The sequence below is a fragment of the Leptonychotes weddellii genome, chromosome 7 (genome assembly GCF_054177405.1).
Source record: "Leptonychotes weddellii isolate Sample4059 chromosome 7, ASM5417740v2, whole genome shotgun sequence".
NCBI lineage: Eukaryota > Metazoa > Chordata > Mammalia > Carnivora > Phocidae > Leptonychotes > Leptonychotes weddellii.
Genome location: NC_138375.1, coordinates 129,486,331 through 129,506,742, shown reverse-complemented (window position 1 = coordinate 129,506,742; position 20,412 = coordinate 129,486,331). Strand labels below are relative to the sequence as shown.

The 20,412-nt window shown below is 41.7% G+C and overlaps 2 protein-coding genes across 12 annotated transcripts in view; one reads left to right on the top strand and one right to left on the bottom strand.

The window, feature by feature from the left end:
- Positions 1-6,071: 6,071 nt before the first annotated feature.
- On the bottom strand, positions 6,072-19,357 carry ATG12 (autophagy related 12). Of its 2 annotated transcripts, XM_006736872.3 has the most exons (4): positions 18,984-19,357; positions 14,952-15,088; positions 8,020-8,082; positions 6,072-7,211 (listed from the first exon to the last, which is right to left on the bottom strand). In XM_006736872.3, the coding sequence occupies exons 1-4, from the start codon at positions 19,144-19,146 to the stop codon at positions 7,152-7,154; spliced, it is 423 nt and encodes a 140-aa protein (XP_006736935.1). In that variant the 5' UTR covers positions 19,147-19,357; the 3' UTR covers positions 6,072-7,151. The 2 variants fall into 2 exon arrangements, with proteins under 2 accessions (XP_006736935.1, XP_081683365.1); XM_081827239.1 differs by lacking the exon at positions 8,020-8,082.
- Positions 19,358-19,484: 127 nt separating this feature from the next.
- The window catches only part of AP3S1 (adaptor related protein complex 3 subunit sigma 1), a 128,017-nt gene continuing 127,089 nt past the window's right edge, over positions 19,485-20,412 (top strand). For all 10 annotated transcript variants that reach the window (XM_081827229.1, XM_081827227.1, XM_081827232.1 and 7 more), the window contains exon 1: positions 19,485-19,706. In XM_081827229.1, coding sequence (XP_081683355.1) covers positions 19,638-19,706 — 69 coding nt within the window. In that variant the 5' untranslated portion in view covers positions 19,485-19,637. The remainder of the gene's footprint in view (positions 19,707-20,412) is intronic.

Sequence of the window (20,412 nt, the reverse complement as noted above, 5' to 3'; positions counted from 1 at the left end):
GTTTGTGAAGGACACGAAGTGAGTATGAATGAAAATAAGTGTGAGGGACAGAAGAAATGCAAGTATAGATTCATTCTGTCTCATTATAAACGGACCCAGGGAATAATTCGGATTCAAGGTTATTGAAAGCCTAAATTTCTCAAAGACCAGTCTTTCCCCACTCCCCCACCCCCATTTTGCTTCAATGTATGTGTGTCTACATATTTACATTTACTTGTGCCACCCAAAGTCTTATTTTAAACATCTCTGTTTTAAACTGATTACACTGTAAGTATTCTAATAATGTTGTTAGGGAGTAAAAATGACAGTGCAATCACCATTGTTCAAAAAGAGGTAGAAAGCGCCTCAGAAGCCAACCTTTTGTGATATAGGTTGCTGAGAGGTGGTTAACTGAAGTATTCTGGGGCAGAGTACTTTGTACACTTTTTATTGTTTACTCGAAAAAATTTTTTATTCTTATGTTTTCTATTGAGTCTCCGAATTACTTCATTTTAGCTATCCTAATCTACTTTCACTGGCTCTTCTTGACCTTCCAAGACTTCAAGAATCCTAATATAGCTGCATTCACACATTCATATTCATTGCCTCTCTTCTCTACATCTTCCCACAAACAGTTTCATTGGTCATTTCTATGTGGATGCCTCCCACTTCTCCCTAATTTTATATACTGAGAGCAAGTTCTATTTAACATGGTTTGGCACCTAAAATGCAACATATTTGAAACTCCTTTCAAGTGTGCTTTTCAACTCCCGGAGTTTCTATTTCTGCAGAGAGGCTACCTAGGCTCAAAAACCACATCCACCATGGTCTACCCCTTTCCTTGCTTCATTCTCAAACCCTTCTACCAAATGCCAATTTTTGTACCTCTGTATACTTCATGATTTCCTGCTTTTCTATTCCTATTGCTACTACACATGCTCAAGCGTCTATTTTGGATAGATTATTGTAGACCTCCTAAACTGGATTCCTTGGTTCCAGCAACCCCCCCCCCCACCACCGACCTTGGGGTGAATCCTTTATTCACAGCCACTAGATTCATTATCCTAAGGCAACAACTAATGATGTCATTTCATAGTCAGGTATTTTCAGTAACTCTTATTTCTAATACACAATGTTTGTCAGTCTGGCATTCGAAGTTTGCCACCTTTTGCCATTTTTTTTTTAAAACAAATATGATCTTCCAGTGAATTAGTGACTATCTCTTGTGTTTACCCAATCCATTCTTTTGCTTAAGCTTTTCCTTGTGACTAGACTCTAGAAGGCCATTTCCATATATCCAAATCTTACCTTAAGTCTTAGCTCAAATGCTTTTCGCTCAAGTGAGCTAGCTGTATCTCACCCTGAAAAGGGGCGATAATCAGTATCCTTCTTAGGGCACTTACTACGTCAGAGCATGTAATGCTGTTGCTTATGTGAATCATAACATGACACGCACATTTAGGACAGGCTCTGCTTACATTTTACTTTTATATCCCCCTCAGTGCCCGGCACACTGTGCCTTGTGTATGCATGAATGACAAAGTTAGGAAAAACAGAGGTAATTGGCTAATTTGACTGCTAGCTAGGTTTTCTTTAGGGATCCTGGGGTAGTGAGTTCAAATCTAGCAGACTTCTCTCAATTGCTTTTGGTTTCTGTGCAAAGGACACCTGAATTCTTCCCAGAACAGTTACACTGCTGAAAAGGAGGAGGAGGAAGAGGAAGAAGGGAAGTAGTATTTCCACAGTACTTGGCATTGCCCAGGGCAATGATTATCACATTTTCAGACACTGACATAGGGTAGATATCCACAGCAGGGAACAAGAGTTACTAAAGGTCTGGAAGTAATGGTCTATCCATCTATTCAACACATTTTTTAAAAAAGCATGTGCTATATGCCAAGAATTCTTCACAAAATGAAGTCTGCCCCTACGGGGCTTATGCTCTTAGGAGGTGTGGGGGTGGGGGTGAGGAAGGTAGACACCCAACAAATATTACAGTATGCAGGGAGAAATGGGCACGTAATGTACACAAATATATAATGGAGACAAATACAGCAGGAGAAGCTGGATAGAGAGGGTGGTGAGGAATTGTCATTTTAGGGGAGTTCAGGGGAACACTTTTCTGATGAAATATTTCAGCAGGGACTGAAGGAAGTTAGTGAGACTTGTAGCTGGAGGGGGAGGGGGGGAGTTTACAAGTAAACAGTTAAATGCAAAAGCCCTGGGAGGAAATACTAAGTGCTTGTTGAACGTGGATGTGGGCAGCGGGGCGTGGAAGTAGGGACTACAAATCAAATACGCCCTCACAGAACAATGGAAGCCATTGAGGGATTTTGGCCAGAAAGCAAGCAGATCAAGGGAAGCCAATTAGATGGCTATTAAACAACAATCTGAGTGAGGTAACAGTGGCTTTGGCCAGAGTAGCGGCAGAAGAGAGGAGAAATGGTTGCTTTTCTAACAGGTTTTGAAGGTAAAGGTGTCAGGATTTGCAGAGATTTGAAATGCGCTGTTAGAGAGGGATCCAGAATGAGTCAAGATGGGGCGCCTGGGGGGTGGGGTGGGGGGCTCAGGTCGTGATCCTGGAGTCCCAGGATGGAGCCTCCAGCCCCGCTCCCTGCTCATCGGGGAGTCTGCTTCTCTCTCTCCCTTTGCCCCCCCAACCCCTCATGTTCGCTCTCTTGCTCGCTCACTGTCTCAAATAAAATCTTAAAAAAAAAAAAAGAGTCCCAACGACTGGAAGGAACAGATTTGCCATTGACTGAGAGGAGATTTAGCATGACTGGGGGTGGGGATGAGGCAAAAGATAAGCTTTAAAGATCTAGGTAGTAGAACAAACAGTAAATAGTTGGCAGAGGCGGGAGGAAGACAGAAAGACAGTTGTGTAAGGAATAGAGCCATATCAGAACGATGGGGCCTTCTTTATGGCGATGGCCACACACTTCGTGTGTATCCGCTGTTGAGGACAGAGAAGGAACTGCGGATCTGTAAGGACTCCCCTAACTTGCTCGAACATACATGTTTTGTTTTTCATTAACTTTAGGTAAGAAAACAGAGGTACATCTAGTATCTGGTACCAAATCTTTTTACTTTCCATTATTTCTAAAAACTCAAGTTAAAAACATTCAAGTTCAGTTTAAATCTAAAAACCTGCCTAATTAGAGCAAAAGTGCCGAGAATAGGGATCTTGTCTTATACCAAAGCTGAGGGCGTAATAGGCACTTAGTATGTGAGTCAACAAATGGAAGGTACAAGTAAGAGTTGTTTCAAGGCTTTCGATAGGTTTGGCCTAACTGCCCCTTGAAGATGTAGTGTTCATTCATATTTCATGCACCAAGAATATGACAGTACTTATTTCCCCACAAATTTGCCAATATTGACAGTCACTGTGCTTTCCACGACTGCTACTGTGGTAGGTGACAAATAGCATCTCATATTTATTTGGGTAAGTAATGGGGTTCTGCACTTTTTGTGCTTTATTAGGCATGTTATTATAAATTTTTTTAAAATTTGAATTCCAGTATAGTTAACAGTGGTATGTTAGTTTCAGGTGTACAAAACAGTGATTCAACAATTCCATACATCCCCTGGTGCTCATCCTTAAAGTGCTTTCCTTAAATCACCATCACTACTTCACCCATCCCCCCACCCACCTTTTTTCTTTTATGAATTGCATTTTAATATTTTTGCTCAGTTTTCAGGTTTTTTTTTCTTTCTCCAACTGAAATGAGTTCTTCATACACACTGGGTATTAAAACCATACATATGTTGTAAATATTTTCCTTTATCTTCCACCATATAAAAATTTAAGATTTATTTCCTTTAATGTTGCTTTGCCACATTAACTATCTTGCAAGTCACATTTAAAAAGTTCATTCAATATATAATGAATTACTGATTATATATAAGAAAATGTACTAAATATTATGTGTGGGCACCAAATAAAAAACCAAAAAGCATCCTATTTTCAGGCACGTTACAATCACGAAAGGTTGTTATATGCACATTTATAATACAGTATGCAGTAGGGCTGTAATAGTGGAAGTTCGCTGTGAGTGCTCTTATGAGGGAGAGAGTATCCTGAATGATTTAGACAGGCTTTAAGGAAAAGTTAAAATCAGAATTAGGCAGAGAGGTAAGATTTGAAGCGGGGGAAGTTCTACGCAAGTGAACTGCATGAGCAGATATAAGACGCAAAGCACGAGGCGCATTCAGGGAACAGTGGGTAGTCCAGCGTGGGTTGGCTAATATTGTAGAGAAAGAGAATGACTACACCTGCTGAATTGTTTTGAATACTTTCCCATCCATTATGTGGTCTGTAGCTGACTCCCCCAGTGCCAGAAGTGGTAATTACCCAGAATAGTAGAATGCTTGGGAAATGAAACAGAAGCTGTAGGAAGGGCGATTTTCATTTTCATACCCATTGCACACCAAAGACCAGCCCACTTTGGTTCTGCACAGATGAATCAGGTTGACTAAGGCCCTATAATCTAAGGCATAGTCTGCACTTTCAGTTCTCTAAACTAAGTAGGTATTTAAGGTCCCCTGAGGGTTAAAACATCTAGGAAATCATAGATGCCACGAAGTATCAAAACTTATTTGGATCACTGATAAACATTCTCAGCTTACCTTAGACCCTAAACATGGGTAACTCTTGATGAAATCCTTGGCACAGATACCGTCAAAAGCGGAAGCACAGTTCTCATTATAGATGTTCCGTGGGCTCTGGGTCACCATTGCACAGTAGGACAAAGCATGACATTGCAGACATCGATTTTCTCATAAACACTGGAAACTTAGGGCGCCTAGGTGGCTCAGTTGGTTAAGCGATTGCCTTCGGCTCAGGTCATGAGCCTGGAGTCCCAGGATCGAGTTCGGCATCGGGCTTCCTGCTCAGCAGGGAGTCTGCTTCTCCCTCTGGCCCTCCCCACTCTCATGCTCTCTCTCTCAAATAAATAAATAAAATCTTTAAAAAAACAAAAAACAGAGGAAACTTAAAATATAACTGGAAGGGTTCAGTGCCCCCCAACCCCCGGGTTCAATTGCAATTAAGACAGTTTAAACCAGGTAACTGCAAAAATACCTGTGAACTGTATTTTAGTTTCTAGTCACTCAATAACTTGTGAGATCCAGGCTTAAAAGTAAATGTTGCAAAGTCAGCATGGAATGATTAAATCCTTTGGGTAAGGATTTAAGAGATAATAGTGTAAATAAGATTTGAAAAAAATGTAGTGAAGTCCTATATATTCTTCAAGGTTATTAGAGATGAAAACAGGCAAGGTGTGGGGGCACCTGGCTCAGTCAGTTAGTCTCCCTTCGGCTCAGGTCAGGATCCCAGGGTCCTGGGATCGAGCCCAGCATCAGGCTCCTTGATCAGTGGGGAGTCTGCTTCTCCCTCTGCCTCTGCTCATGCTCTCTTTTGCTCTAATAAATAAATTCAAACTCAAGTAGTTCTGATTGCTGAGGTAGTATCCTATCCCCTGAAACCTTAGGGGCAAATTTAATATAATTTAAACACATTTTTGCTACATGTTAAATATATATATGCATATAAATAAATAAATATATTCACACCCTTCAATAAACTGTAAGTGGACAAAGCTGGAGAACAGATCTTTTCTATATCCAACTTATTTGACTCAAAATATACTTCACAGCTCTCAACCTATATACAGATTTCTTACCTAGTTTTACAAGATTAATTTGCAGAATTCGACCTGTATTATTCCAGTGCTAACTACTAGCTATACTGATTTATTACACAGGGTCATCAGCATAAGGGAACTTAAGAATTCATTCTGGATACACTGTATGTTAACTAATTGAATTTAAATTAAAAAATAAAATAAAATAAAAAATAAAATTCATAAAAAAAATTCATTCTTGGGCAGAAAAATGAGAACTGTACAGTGATTTCATCACTGTAAACTGAATTGTTCTTTAGCATACACTAAGGCTAATATAGGGCAGATCATTAACCATAAAGTACATTGTGGGATTAAAGGGACAAGAGTGTAGTTCAAAGTCTTTTGACAAAATCATACATTCCTATTACCTTTGAAAATAAACACTAAGAATTCTTGTATACATCTCAGTTCCTGTTTGGACATTCCATTCAATTTATTGGAATGCTTTTTGAAATGCTACATTACCATTATAATACAGAATGATGTAATACAGAATCTCACTTCAAGCAATTACCAGCCGAATAGTATCAGGGAAAATGGGACTTTCAGTCACAACATGAAATACATATAGACTCTAAGGCTATCCTATTATTCGAGTGTTTTCAAGTTAGAAAACAGATTATAAAAAACTCAAGAGGTTGCCAGGTTTACTGAGTGCTTCTGACACTGTAAAAGTAAGACACAAAATAACACCACGGTTACAACCATTAGGGCTCACAATCATTTAAATGATGGGACTGCAAAGGGTTTATGACTCAATTGTCCAGAAGTTGTAAAATTCCTTCTGTTTCTCAATAAAATAATTCTAAACGACACACATTCTCTAAAGCAGCTTTCCAGTGTGTCAACATGCGTGCTCTCTTGGCTAGATGTTTGCCAGAAATGAGCAGGAATCTCTATTTTCCTCCATTATCATCTGGCAAAGTTGTAAAACCAAACTGCTTAACTCCTTCTGCCAGCTAGGCTGCCCCCTACTGGACTGTGTAGGACATAAAGCCAGCAGATCAACGGGACTAAGTTCCCTAACACTGTAGATCTAACTGTACACCCCATACCTCAGACAGACTGAACTTCCCTGAATACGCACAAAAAGAATCCTTTAGAAAACTGACTTTCATAGTGGGGAAAAAAAGCAGCAGAGTGTTCTGTCTACAAGTAAACAATTTCAGTCACTGAGAACTGGTAACAAAGAAGTTTTCTACAGTCTTAGGCTCCTTTTTCAACTCCTTGGTGGCTGATCTGGAACAATAGTTCTAGTAATGGGTATACTGTAAAGCCAATCTTTTATGATGATTTGTGTATTAATACAAATCACATTTTTGTGAGTCCATCTACTCTATGGATTTCTTTATGCATAAACATGATTCATAGTAGATACATGCTGTGTAGATCACATTCCCAAGTCTCTTGTCACAAGTATCAACTTTTTTCCAGAGCTGTTTGCTTTGTGAAGATTCATCTGGTTAGCAAGAGCTTTTTCTCTGTACTTCATCCCCATGCCTGAGATTTGCAGTAATGTAGGACCAGTTTACCATCACTGCCAAAGCACTACAAAAAGGAAAAAAAAAGGCAATAAATTAAACTCCATATAATTTCTATTATTCCTAGATGAAACTAAGGAAAAAAACGTTACGTGTATCATAAATATCCTCATCCATGTAAGTTATCTATAAGACTCTTTCAACAGATCCAGGTTACTCTTGGACACATCAGTAATCATAAATGTTTAATAAAATCTAGCATTTTGGGGCCCCTGGGTGGCTCAGTCATTAAGCATCTGCCTTGGGCTCAGGTCATGATCGCAGGGTCCTGGGATCGAGCCCCGCATTGGGCTCCCTGCTCCGCGGGAAGCCTGCTTCTCCCTCTCCCACCCCCCCTGCTCGTGTTCCTTCTCTTGCTGTGTCTCTCTGTCAAATAAATAAAATCTTTAAAACAACAACAAAAAACTGGCATTTTAGGAACGGGTGGGCTTGTCCCCTTCCTACATCTCTGATGACAAGGTATGTACTGTTTTCTAGCAGTGGTGCTAGTGTGTACACTCAAAGGATTATGGCCACTAAACTGTAAGAATGTTGAATAAAGTCATTCTTCTTATGTAGCTCTTCCTTTTCAACATCTTGGGAGGCAGATCTGGATTACTGTACTTCAAAGTCATCTTCTGTTGGTATTATTCATTTGTTAATTCTTCCATCACTGTAATTTGAGATCCAACTATGTTCTAAGTGTTAGATATAACAAAGTAATCTCTTCTTTCATGACAGCTAAGAATGGCATATCATCTCTTAAAATGTTGAGTTTATGATGACATAACACAGACGTGCATACTCCATTAGAAAGCAAAGTACTGATGTATTACCTCATAGAGGGTTCCAACTTCCTGGTCTGGGGAGGGGGCAAAGGACTGATTCACATAAATAAACTGCAAGAAAGAAAAAAAGATGATTCATTTTTAATGGTATCCTGATTAATCTGCACTCTTCTGGGTTGTCAGCTATTTCAATTTGTCTTCAGAACTGAAAAAAAGCTTCCCCAGACTCCTTCTAATTCTAATAACTTACTCAACTAATGAGATCTCTCAAAGCTCCATCATATCTTTCCTATGGAGGACTAAAAGTAACAGAATTTCTGGTCCTAGAACAGTGGTTCCTAACTTTTTATAACTAAGAAACTTTTAAATATTGTCTTTACAAATAGCATTTGGAGGTTTATTCAAGAAAGTAATTATTGGAAATATTAATTTTTCCACTTACTCATAATAACGACAGAATTTCTCCAAATGAAATTCTACACATAGTCCAAAATCAAGAAATTTAATATTTGAGCTACTTGTGCATTTTTCTGGAGGGGGGGTGAATGACACAAATGGTTGGAGATATACATATATATATATATATATTTTTAATCTTTATCACCTTTGGGTTTTTTGAGAGACTTTTATTTATTTATTTGACAGAGAGACACAGCGAGAGAGGGAACACAAGCAGGGGGAGTGGGAGAGGGAGAAGCAGGCTTCCCGCGGAGCAGGGAGCCTGATGCGGGGCTCGATCCCAGGACCCTGGGACAATGACCCGAGCCAAAGGCAGATGCTCAACGACTGAGCCACCCAGGCGTCCCTACCTTTATCACCTTTGAAAACTCTCAAAGGTACTGAACTTCAGGCAGAGTACCACTACTAAGTCACTTTCAGCCATGTGACGTTAAAAAAAAACAAAGTAACATAAATGAAGTAAAAAAGTAACAAAGCCTTATTCTTTAAAGGATTCACTGTTCAATGTTTCAGTTTAGTCTATTTTTACTAAAACATTTCTAGTACTTAAAACATTTCTGGGGACACCTGGGTGGCTCAGTCGTTAACCATCTGCCTTCTGCTCAGGTCATGATACCAGGGTCCTGGGATCGAGCCCCGCAATTGGGCTCTCTGCTCAGTGGGGAGTCTGCTTCTCCCTCTCCCACTCCCCCTGCTTGGGTTCCCTCTCTCGCTGTGTCTCTCTGTCAAATGAATCTTAAACAAAACAAAACAAAACAAAAAAACCCCCCACATTTCTGGGGGTGCCTGGGTGGCTCAGTTGGTTAAGCATCTGCCTTTGATTAGCTCAGGTCATGATCTTAGGGTCCTAGAATCAAGTCCCACATGGGGCTCCCTGCTCAGCGGGGAGTTAGCTTCTCCCTTTCCCTCTGCCCCTCCAACTGCTTGTGCACTCTCTCAAATAAATAAATAAAATCTTTAAAAAAACCAAAAACAAAACCAAAAATCATTTCTGAAGATCCTGAAACAAAAGGCCACAGTGTCAAAGTGGCTTTTGATAATTTTCTTTTTAGAAAACAAAAAAACATTATTTGCAGGTAACATTCAATTTTCCTTTGTAATCAATTTCTAAGACTAAAATTTCCTGGGCTTAACATAGTCTTAAAAGAAAAAAAACTGTATTGCAATAGTTAGTTGAGAGATACTACACGGGTCACCAGCTATTACAAGAATAAATATTGCTTCCATTTCTCCCCCAGGCAATACAGTGTGGTAATTAAATAGAAACTCTACTGAGATAGATCTAGGTTTGAATCTTGGCTCCAAATACAAATAAGCTTTCTCACTCTGTTTCCTTATTTATAAGTATACAAAATAACAGTACCTGTGCTTCATGGGGCTGCTGGGAAAGATAAAATGAGATTAAGACACATCATGTATCAGTGCCTGGTATATGTACTCAATAGACACTAGTTATTACTTTATTTCAAAATAGTCCATGCTTAATTATCAATTCATTGTTAAGACTGAGTAATGTTCTAACATAAAAACTCAGAATAGAAATCAGTGTGCATTTTAATGTGAATTTCCTATAATACATAATAATTTGTGTTTAGTTCCTGGCACTTTGAGTGGACAGAGATTTTACTCCTGGTACATTTTAAATTAGGATGAAGACTCTCAATGACAGTTTACTTCAGCAAATAGTCAACGAGTGTCTCCTATGTGCTAGAAACTGCACAAAGTATGGAACTATGAAAATTATTATGATCTCTTCCCTCAATGAGCTGTTGATCTAATGGAGAGGCAGACACACCAACAGAGAAGAATACAGATGGGACAAGTGCACATAACAAGGTGTACAGTACACAGAGATGTGGCATTCGTTCGGCCTAGCATAAAGGCCAGAGAAGTTTCCTGGAGGAGATACCTGAGAAATAAACAGGATTTAACTAGGTGAAGAGAGTAATAAGGGCTCTGGAGGCAAATGGGGCAAAAGTAAGGAGTGTCAGTGTAGAGTAGATGTAGAGAACTACAGGAACTCAACATGGTTCGTGTAACAGGAGTTAGCAATTGAAAGCAACTAATAAAAAAAGCAATACACCTAATTTAAAATTCCATGAAAGTAAAATGTTCACAATGCAATCTTTTGCTGAACGCTACAACTCGGGAAGATAAAATTATTTTAAAAAATGATTTTGTTTTTAAACCGCTGGTCTTTACTTTCATCGTTATGAAGCTCTTTCTGTAGTAGCTTCCTCAGGAAAGGTTCATGGGAACAATTCCAAGTTCTTGCACATTGCTAATAGTTTATGTCTATTAGAATCAGTTTTTGGGGTGCCTGCGTGGCTCTGTCAGTTAAGCATCCAACTCTTGGTTTTGGCTCAGGTCATGATCTCAGGATCTTGCTATCAGCTCTGAGTTGGGCTCTGTGCTCCAGTGTGGAGTCTGCTTGAGATCTCTCCTTCTCCCTCCCCCTGTGCATTTCCCGGGCTCGCATGCACACGCCCTCTCTCTATCTCAAATAAATACTTTGAAAGTCAGCTTTGTTGAATATAAAATTCTTATCTCACAATTTCTTTCCTTATAACTTTGCTATCAACATTTGATGATAATCTAATTTTCTTTCAAAGTCATATCCTCTTTTTTTCCCCTATATGTCCAAAGAAGTTTTTTCTTTTTATTTCAAGCCTAGTTAATCTTACCAGAGTATTTCTTGGTGCTTGTTATTCTTTGTTGATATTCTCAAGTAACTTTTCAATATGTAGTTTCAAATTTTATTAAGAAATTTCCCTTGATTTATACTTTTATTTGTCTTGTTCCTTTGCTTTTTCAGGAACTCCTGTTATCCGTATGTTCACTTTCCTTTGTTCATACTCAATTATTTGCCTCCGTTTCTGAAATCTTTTTTTTACCTTTCTTTTTGATTAAAAAAAATTGGCCTTTACTGGGCTCCTGTGTGGCTCAGTCAATTAAGTGTCTGACTCTTGATTGCATCTCCGTGTTGTGATATCGAGCCCTGTGTGGGGCTCCGCACTGGGCGTGGAGACTGCTTAAAATTCTCTCTCCCTCTCCCTCTGCCTCTCTCCTAAAAAAAAAAAAAAATTAGCTTTTTGCCTTCTATTTTTCCTAAGGCATTCTCGGTTATTTGCTCTTATGCTTCTCCTACTTGAATCTCTCTTTTTTTTTTTTTTAAGATTTTATTTATTTATTTGACAGACAACACAAGTAGGCAGAGGGAGAGTGAGAAGCAGGCTCCCCACTGAGCAGGGAGCCTGACGTGGGGCTCGATCCCAGGACCCTGGGATCATGACCTGAGCCGAAGGCAGACGCTCAATGAGTGAGCCACCCAGGTGCCCCAAGATTATATTTATTTATTTGAGAGAGAGTGAGAGAAAGAAAGAGAGAGAGAGAGCATGAGCGGGGGGGGGTGGGGGGCCAGAGGGAGAAGCAGGCTCCCCACTGAGCAGGGAGCCCGATGCGGGGCTCGATCCCAGGACCCCGGGATCATGACCTGAGCTGAAGGCAGCCGCCTAACCGACTGAGCCACCCAGGCGCCCCTCGAATCTCCATTTCTGAAATAACTTTTATTTGTAATTCCTTCCCTGAGCTCTGTCACTTCAATTGAGTTTTTCTAATGCTGATTTCTGTTATTCTTTTACATCTTGTATCATTTCCTTACTGTCTTTTAGCTCGTTTTGAAATATTAAGTTCCAGTTACTGACTTGTACTACAGGCACATCTTTCTGGCATGCCTTCATTGTCTTTAGAAATGTTATGTTTCTTTCTTATAACACTGTATGGGATTTAACACTCTACTTTTTTTTTTTAAGATTTACTTATTTATTTGAGAGACTGAGAGCATGAGTGGGAGGGTCTGAGGAAGAGAGAGGAAGAATCTCAAGCAGACTCTGTGCCAAGGGCAGAGCCTGACATGGGCTTGATCTCACGACCCTGAGATCGGGACCCAAGCAGAAACCAAGAGTCAGACGCTTAACCAGCTGTGCTACCCTGGAGCCCCTCCGTTGCTTATTTTTATATGTAATTAGTTTTCTTCAACTTTAGCTTTCCACCCTGTTCCGCTCCACTTTATCTGGTCTTTCTCTTTCTTCTCTCCTGTTCCTAACCCTGTTCAATTTTGTTTCACTTCCCGAAGTTCCTCCTCAGTGTGGGGTCTTGTCCTGCAAGGAGCCCTACTGAGTCTGTTTGGAGAACCCTCTGGGGCTAGACTGCTCCAGCCCCTTCAGTCCTCCTTGGGGCAGATGCATTGTAAACACCTGCTACCAGAGAGCAGCAAACCCTCTCATTTTCAGCTACCATACTTAAATTGGCCTGCTCTACTTCCCAGTGAATACCGGCTGGCTATATTAGGTTCTCCTTCTCTCAGTGCTGCCGGGTGCCAATCCTGTTCCTTTTTTCAGTACATTTGGCGATACCATGCATTTTAGGGTTCATGAGGATACTCCCTTATCTAGGTTTGTTATAAATACTGATCAACTGTTTTTTGGTTTTGCTGTCTAGTCAAAAACATTTTTGTGGGAATCTGAAGATCCAATCATGCCTCTGACACCACTGCTATCTTCACAGAATCCCTAGCGTTATATTTTCCTTAACATCCATTTTGCTTAAAATACTGTGGGGAACAGCTAGATGAAAGTCAGATGTGAGTTCTAGTTCAGTCTAGGAAAGTGACAAAATGATTCTACTTTTGTTTCTTATTGCTTAAACGGAAAGAACTAATCAGATTCACTATAAAGGTTTAAAGTTGAACCGCATGAGTGACTCCTCATGTCGGTTAAGCATCTGCCTTCAGCTCAGGTCATGGTCCCAGAGTCTCACTCTCTATCTCAAATAAATAAATAAAATCTTAAAAAAAAAAAATCCCATTAAAAAAATAAAGTTGAACCACATGAAATTGCTATTTTTCTATGTTATAATGGTTGACTGATGGCAATTTTACATGGTTCAACCTAATACAAATTGCTATCCATCAAGTCCTTTCAGACTACAGAATATAGGCAACACAAAGAGTCAAGGCTCTTAACATTAACATAGGACATACCATCGTTTCATCTTCTTTTCATAAATTTCTTATAGTAATGCCTTAATTCTGTGGTACTCTTCTGGTTTTCTATTTCACCAACTCTTCAGGCTGCACCCTTAGTACAGATAGCCTCTACTCATTTCTCTCAAGTCTATGGCTTCAGTCCCCTAACTTTTCCATTTAGACTTGGATGCTAGTCAAGTCCTCTGCTCCTGAGGTTTTAGCTACCATATGCATCCATCTCTGGCATTTCTTTAATTAAATGCTATATGGCACACTTATAAAACATGATTTTCTCACTCTAGTTGATCACAAAGGCAACTTCCTCTGGAGGAATCTTTGGCTCTATGCGACTCCTGCCTCAAATACCTTCTAGTGATTGACCTACCAGGCACTTACTTTTGTACCTATAATCCTTTCAGGAGAGCCACTTATAGCCAAACTCTTAGGTCAGTTTCTTCCTCCTCAATGACAGGAAGAAACAAATTCCAACACATACCACTTTAATAAATTAATTCACCCATTTTATGCATTCTTACTTCTAAGTTCATAAGCAACTATATCCCTCCCCAACACTAATACATACAAATCTTAATTTGTATTTTAAAAATACTTAATGATTCTTCATTACCTAACTACTCATAGACTACCTGTGTTAGTACTGACCAAGATTGTGATCTGCAGATAAAGGTGTCTGATATATTACTTATAACACGTGACAAAAAAAATACCAAATACATGTAACCATTTAAAATTCTGTAGTAAAATACCAAGATAAAAACCAGTAGCATTTAAAACATTAATCCTTACAAACACCACCACAAAGTGCTTACCATGTACTGTACTATGAAATAGGCATCTCTCTTAGTTCTTCCATGACGTTGCAAAAGATATATTGCTTACCTCAAGAATACTGGAAAGGAACACTGATAGCAAAACAAATTTTAAAAATCCCAGAACTTCTCAGGCGCCTGGGTGGCTCAGATGGTTAAGCGTCTGCTTTCGGCTCAGGTCATGATCCCGGAGTCCTGGGATCGAGTCCCGCATCCGGCTCCCTGCTGAGCAGGGAGCCTGCTTCTCCCTCTGCCTCTGCCTGTCTCTCTCTCTCTCCCTATCTTTCATGAATAAATAAATAAAATCTTTAAAAAAAAAAAAAAAAATCCCAGAACTTCTCTGTACCAATGTTTTATGAGAGATCTTTCTGCATGGTCAATGAGAAAAAAACAAACAAACCAATATAGTAGGTAAAAAAGTGGTTTGCACCATAAAAGCAAATCTAAAAATCATTTCATTTCAGAGTTCCACAGAGAATTCAATAAAGTACAGAAATCCCATCAACAAAAGAAATAAAGACATTACTAAAGGAACATATGTGGCTCCTTTTTCCTTAACATCCATTTTGCTTAAAATACTGTATTTCTGTGTACAACAATTATTCATAGTTGCCTAGGAACTACTGCGAATTTATGTAGGGAAATGATCACCGTTGCTTTCATACCAACTGTTCCGAGGCCACAAGCTTAAGGAATTTTTTGATGAAGTCAATGAGTCCTTGAATGGTTCGGGTTCGCTCTACAGCCCACTTCTTTGTTTTCATTATAGGGGTGTCTCCCACAGCCTTCAACAGGACATCAACTGTCAAAGAAAAAAACACTGGCAATTACAATGAACGATCCAAAGAAAATGTGATATAAAAGACTTCAGAAAACTTAAACCTTTAATCGATATACAGTTTATGTATTTATGATACTGGAAGCATGTCCAAGATGTAGAAATGTTAGGTAATATGCTTTCTCATGCTTTTGTGGATTTTTTCCCTTGATTCTACAGTCCCACAAAGGTGTCCCCATGAAACTGACCTTTAAAATGCATTTGGACATAACAGGCAATTCCAAAGAAATAAAGATAGAAGAAGAAAAGATAGTAGAAAAGAAAATAAGAAAGAAAAATACATAAGATAATGTTATGTTCTTTTTCAACGGCCAAACTAGTAAAATTACAAGGGTATAGACAATATTACTGTTAGGAGGGGCGCCTGGGTGGCTCAGTCAGTTAAGCATCTGCTTTCAGCTCAGGTCATGATCCCAGAGTCCTGGGATCGAGCCCCATGTCGGGCTCCCTGCTCAATCGGGACCCTGCTTCTCCCTGTTCCCTCCCCCACTGCTTGTGCTCTCTTGTTATCCCTCTCTTTCAAATAAATAAAATCTTAAAAAAAAAAAATATTACTGTTGGGAAAACACAATTGTATGTATACCCTTTCTGGAGAACATTATGGTAATAGATATCCAAATACTTCAAGATATACTTTGGCTCAATAACACTTCCAGGAATCTAGTCTAAGAAAATATGAGATGTGAAGAGAAGGATTTCACCTTTGTTGAAGATTTTATTTTTACAGGGAAAAAACCAAAGAACAAAAAACCAAAACCTTGGTAAACCTAAATATCCAGCAAGGATATTCAGAAGATTGGTTAAATACAGCATATTACACTCTATGATAGAATTTATATAATATAGTAAAGCACAAAATTCTAAATTCCCTGGGTTCAAAATCCTGCTTCTATCACTTGCTAGGGATATATATAGGGACAAGCTTTTAATCACCCTGTGCCAGTTTCTCCATTTGTAAAATGAGGATATCACCTACCTCACAAGGCTGTTGTGAGGATTAAATTAGTTAACACATGTAAAGTACTTAGAATAGTATCAGCTAATAACTCATACTTACTGAACCCTAAGATTATTAAGCTGCCACTAGAGAAACATACTATAAAAGCATACTTAACAGTATGACTAAGTTATCAAAATGTACTAAATACAAAACAGCAATGTACAATAGGATATCAATTTCATTAAAACCACCACAAACACATGTTCACAGAAATGTGGAATATGAACCAAAATGCTACTTCTCAGTAGTGACATTATAGACGATCACTTGATTTTATTTGTGCTTTTTGTAACCACCAAGTTTTCTGCAATAAACTTAATATTATGTAATAAAAAGTATTAAAAAGAAAATACAACTAGGAGCCAAAAGATATCAGACAGAGAAATCAAGTTTCAATAATCCAGACAGGGATGCCTAGGTGGCTCAGGTGGTTAAGCATCTGCCTTTGGCTCAGGTCATGATTCCAGGGTCCTGGGATCAAGTCCCGCATCCGGCTCCCTGCTCAGCGGGAAGCCTGCTTCTCCCTCTGCCTGCCACTCCCCCTGCTTGTGCTCTCTCTCTCTGACAAATAAATAAAATTTTTTTTTTTTTTTAAAGATTTTATTTATTTATTTGAGGCAGAATGAGAGAGAGAGAGAGCACATGAGAGGGGGGAGGGTCAGAGGGAGAAGCAGACTCCCTGCCGAGCAGGGAGCCCGATGCGGGACTCGATCCAGGGACTCCAGGATCATGACCTGAGCCGAAGGCAGTCGCTTAACCAACTGAGCCACCCAGGCGCCCAAATAAATAAAATCTTTAAAAAAAAAAAAAAAATCAGACATCTACAATCAAAAGTAACACTGAAAGCAAAATAGTGTACTGCTGCCCCCTAAAGTTAGCTCCATGCTACTACATCTTCCTTGTTTCGTTCTTTGGTATTAAAAATTGAGATTCCCACCAGGTCAATGCAATCAATTTATTTAAGTTTGCCCCTGGAATGAAGGTACCTAGAACACAGGACACATACAATTTATCTTCCTGAAAGTTTATCTTCCTTTTTCCATTTAATAATTATAACTTCAGTTATTTAAATATGAATGAACTGGGAGATAACAGAGATGATTTTGGTTTACTCAGCTTCCATACCTCCCTTAATCCCTTGGGACCTGGGTATTTCAGCAAGTGAGGCAGAAAATATTGTGAGTTATATATACACTGAGGGAGAAGAGCGGGAAGGCAAGAAGCTAGAGAAGGAAAGTTACTTACTGTAGTTACAGCTGTAACTTTTTTTTTTTAATTCTAAAGGTGATTTGCTTAGAGTTCTCAACTATAGCTATACATCAGAATTAACATTTACAAGAATACAGGTATCCACATCAATTACATTAGAATCTTCTGGAAGTAGTGCATTGGTAAGGTCGAAAGTTCTCCCAAGTAATCCTAATTAGTTCCTAAGAACCAACAACCTTGGTCAGCTTCAGCAATCTTTATTCTTCTGTAGCTTAAACTAAAGGTGGAGCATATGAAATATTGAAGCTTCTTCCATCAGAAGAGGTCCTCAAGAAAGGACAGTAACTTCAAGGAAGAAATTCAATGGCTAGAAACTAAGTTTTCATCACAGAGGCAAACTCAAATGCCCAAGGGCCAGAAAATGAAAATACTATTTTTCAATGGTGGTTTAAGGAAAAAGAAAACTATGCAGACCAAAGAAAACATGCCATATAACCTGAGGCCGTATCTGGGTTATGGGCCATTAATTTTTTGCCTCTGTTTTACTCAGCTATCTTCAGGGTCAAGTAGTAAGCTTCTGACTAAGGCTGTCAAAGTCAACCCCCATCCCCGCCCCCGCCAAAAAGCGAACAAACAAAAAAACCCTCAACAACAAAAAACCTGGAAAAGTCTGTTTCTGCTTATAGTAAAATGAGGGAAAAAAGAGAGCAAGAATCTGTAAAAATCATGGAATTCTTCAGAAAGACTCTAGTGCTTCTTTACAGAAATAATCACAAGTTTCTGTTACTCTTCTAGGGCATCACGTGGAAATGGCAGAGTAAGTTTCCCCCCAAAGGTAGAGGTGGTCTGACTTCAAAGGGAGAGAGTGCCATACCCATACTTTAAAACTCTGTACTGAGAAAAACCGAGGCCTAGGGTCAACCAATCCGAATCGTAATCGCTGATGTGAGGATACACAGAATGCCCAAGGACAAGTGACTTCCTTAGGATTTTCCGTATTTTACAATGGCGAACCAATTCTCAAGCAATGAATTGAGGACTAACGCAAGCAATGAAATGACTCGCTTATAAAGGTTCCAAGTGGTTTGGGGTAGGGCGGAGAAGGCGATACCTATGCCTTTGGTTTTCTCTTACCACTCTTCATACTTGGTAAAATTTCAGGGTTTTTTTTTTTGGTACAAGGAGTGAATTCACACGCAGTTCATGCAAGAAACAGCGAACTTGCCGGAAGGCGTGGATTCTAACCCAGTCTTGCTACCGACCATCCCTAACACCTTAAGTCATTAATCAAATAATTACGTCCCATATTAAGTCCCTGGAGCCACCCGAGATCCCACTCAGCTCCCACCTTCAAAGAGCCCGCAGTCTGGCCAACTCCGAGGAAGAGTGGAATGCAGTCTAACAAGAACTGTGGCGGCCAAGGACCCGCGCCACACCGCGAAGGTGCGTCCAGAGACGGCTCCCCTGCGAGGCTCTCAACTCAAAGGTCGCGAAAGCCGAAAACTACACTTCCTCTCTCCTCACTGGTCGAAAGCCACGACTGGCACCAGCCCTCCTCTAAATTTTGCTCCTTTATTGGCCGCCAGGGACTAGTCGGACGCAATCTAAACCTCCCGCCTCTGCCTAGAAAGAAACTGCTCTCAAAATTACTTTTTTTCTTGGTGTCGCCGGCAGGTTCCTCTGTCCCCGGGGAGACCGCGGCGGAAGAAGGGGGCTCCGGAGTGGCTGTTTCTGGGGAGACCTCTGTAGGTCCTTCGCCATCAGCAGCAGTTGAGGGAGGTAGCTGCAACGCGGACTCCGGTTCCTCAGCCATCTTGCTCAGTGGAAGGCGAGGGCGGAAGTGGTGGCTCGGCGGGTTCAACAGTGGGCGGGCTTTACGCCGATGGCGTCGCTAAGGAGGTGCCGGAGTGGTGGTGGGGGGAAGCCAACCCAACGGTGAAAGTTGGGAGTTGTCGGTTGGTCCTCTACGTGGAACCTGTCGCAGAGCCCTGACTGCTAAGAGCGCAACTACGCTTTGCACAGCAACAACCCTCCGGAAGAAGTCTGCGAACCCCGTACCCGCACGCCGCCAGGTGCGCATGCGCCTCTCTGCCTAGCGGGCTCGGGGCTGGAGATGTTTCCGCTTCCCTTCGCGCCGGCCCGGGCCCGGCCCCGCCCCGGCCCCGCCCCGCGGCTCGGGAGCGCGCGCGCGCGCGTGCGGGAGGGGGCGGGTGGGGAAAGATCGCCGGCGAGATCCCGAGGCGAGGCTCGCGCGCCCGCCCCCGCCCTGGCCCCCAGCGCCCACCCGGTCGGCCCGGCTCAGCCATGATCAAGGCGATCCTCATCTTCAACAACCACGGGAAGCCGAGGCTCTCCAAGTTCTACCAGCCCTACGTGAGTATCCCGGCGCTGCCGATCCGCGCGAGGGGGAGTCGGTGGCGGCTGGCAGCGCCCTCAGGGCGACCCCCTCAGGCGCGCCGCGGCCCTCCGCGCACCCCCGGCCGCCTCGCGCTCCCGGGCTGTCAGCCTCCCGCCGGGGGCAAGCGGGATGCCCACCTTCCGCCGCGCTTCTGTCCTCCGACGTGGCTCTGCCCCGGCGGCTCCTGCGCCCGTCTGTGGGCTGGGCGGCTTCCCCGCGGAGCGGGCGAGGCCCTGGGGACTTCCCGGGGCCGGGGGCCCTCGGCGGTCGGGCGGCCGCAGCCCACCTGCGCCCGCCAGCCCACCGGCGCTCCGGCCTGCCCGCCGCCCGCGGCTCGGTGCGCGCCGAGCGGCCGGGGCTCGCCGCCCCACCTCCCCGACTCGCAGCCTCTCCCGGCCGACTTCTTTCTCTCCTCCTGTGGACAGATGGGCTGCTGTTTTTCCCGGTAGTCCTCTCGTCGCGCAGGAACTTGGGCTTCCTGCTTTCGCCTAAGCGCTCGCTCTGCACGGTCTCTCCTGGGTGCTGCCCTTGCAGCCGTCGGCCGCCCAGCGTGACTTTCAGGTGTCTCCTTATTAGAGAAAAAGATCAGGGAGGACCGAACATTGTTTTATGGGGCTTTTCCCCTAGTGGCCGTGAAGGAGGTCCTGCAGTAGTAACTGGCGACGTTTGACCCGTGACAGC

Excerpts from the sequence above, each read along its gene's own strand:
- ATG12 (XM_006736872.3), bottom strand. The coding sequence starts at position 19,146 with ATGGCTGAGGAACCGGAGTCCGCGTTGCAGCTACCTCCCTCAACTGCT. Across the intron at positions 15,089-18,983 it reads CGGCGACACCAAGAAAAAAA|TTGATGTCCTGTTGAAGGCT; the intron begins GTAATTTTGAGA and ends TTTCTTTGACAG. Across the intron at positions 7,212-8,019 it reads AAGTTGGAACCCTCTATGAG|TGCTTTGGCAGTGATGGTAA; the intron begins GTAATACATCAG and ends TCCTTTTTGTAG.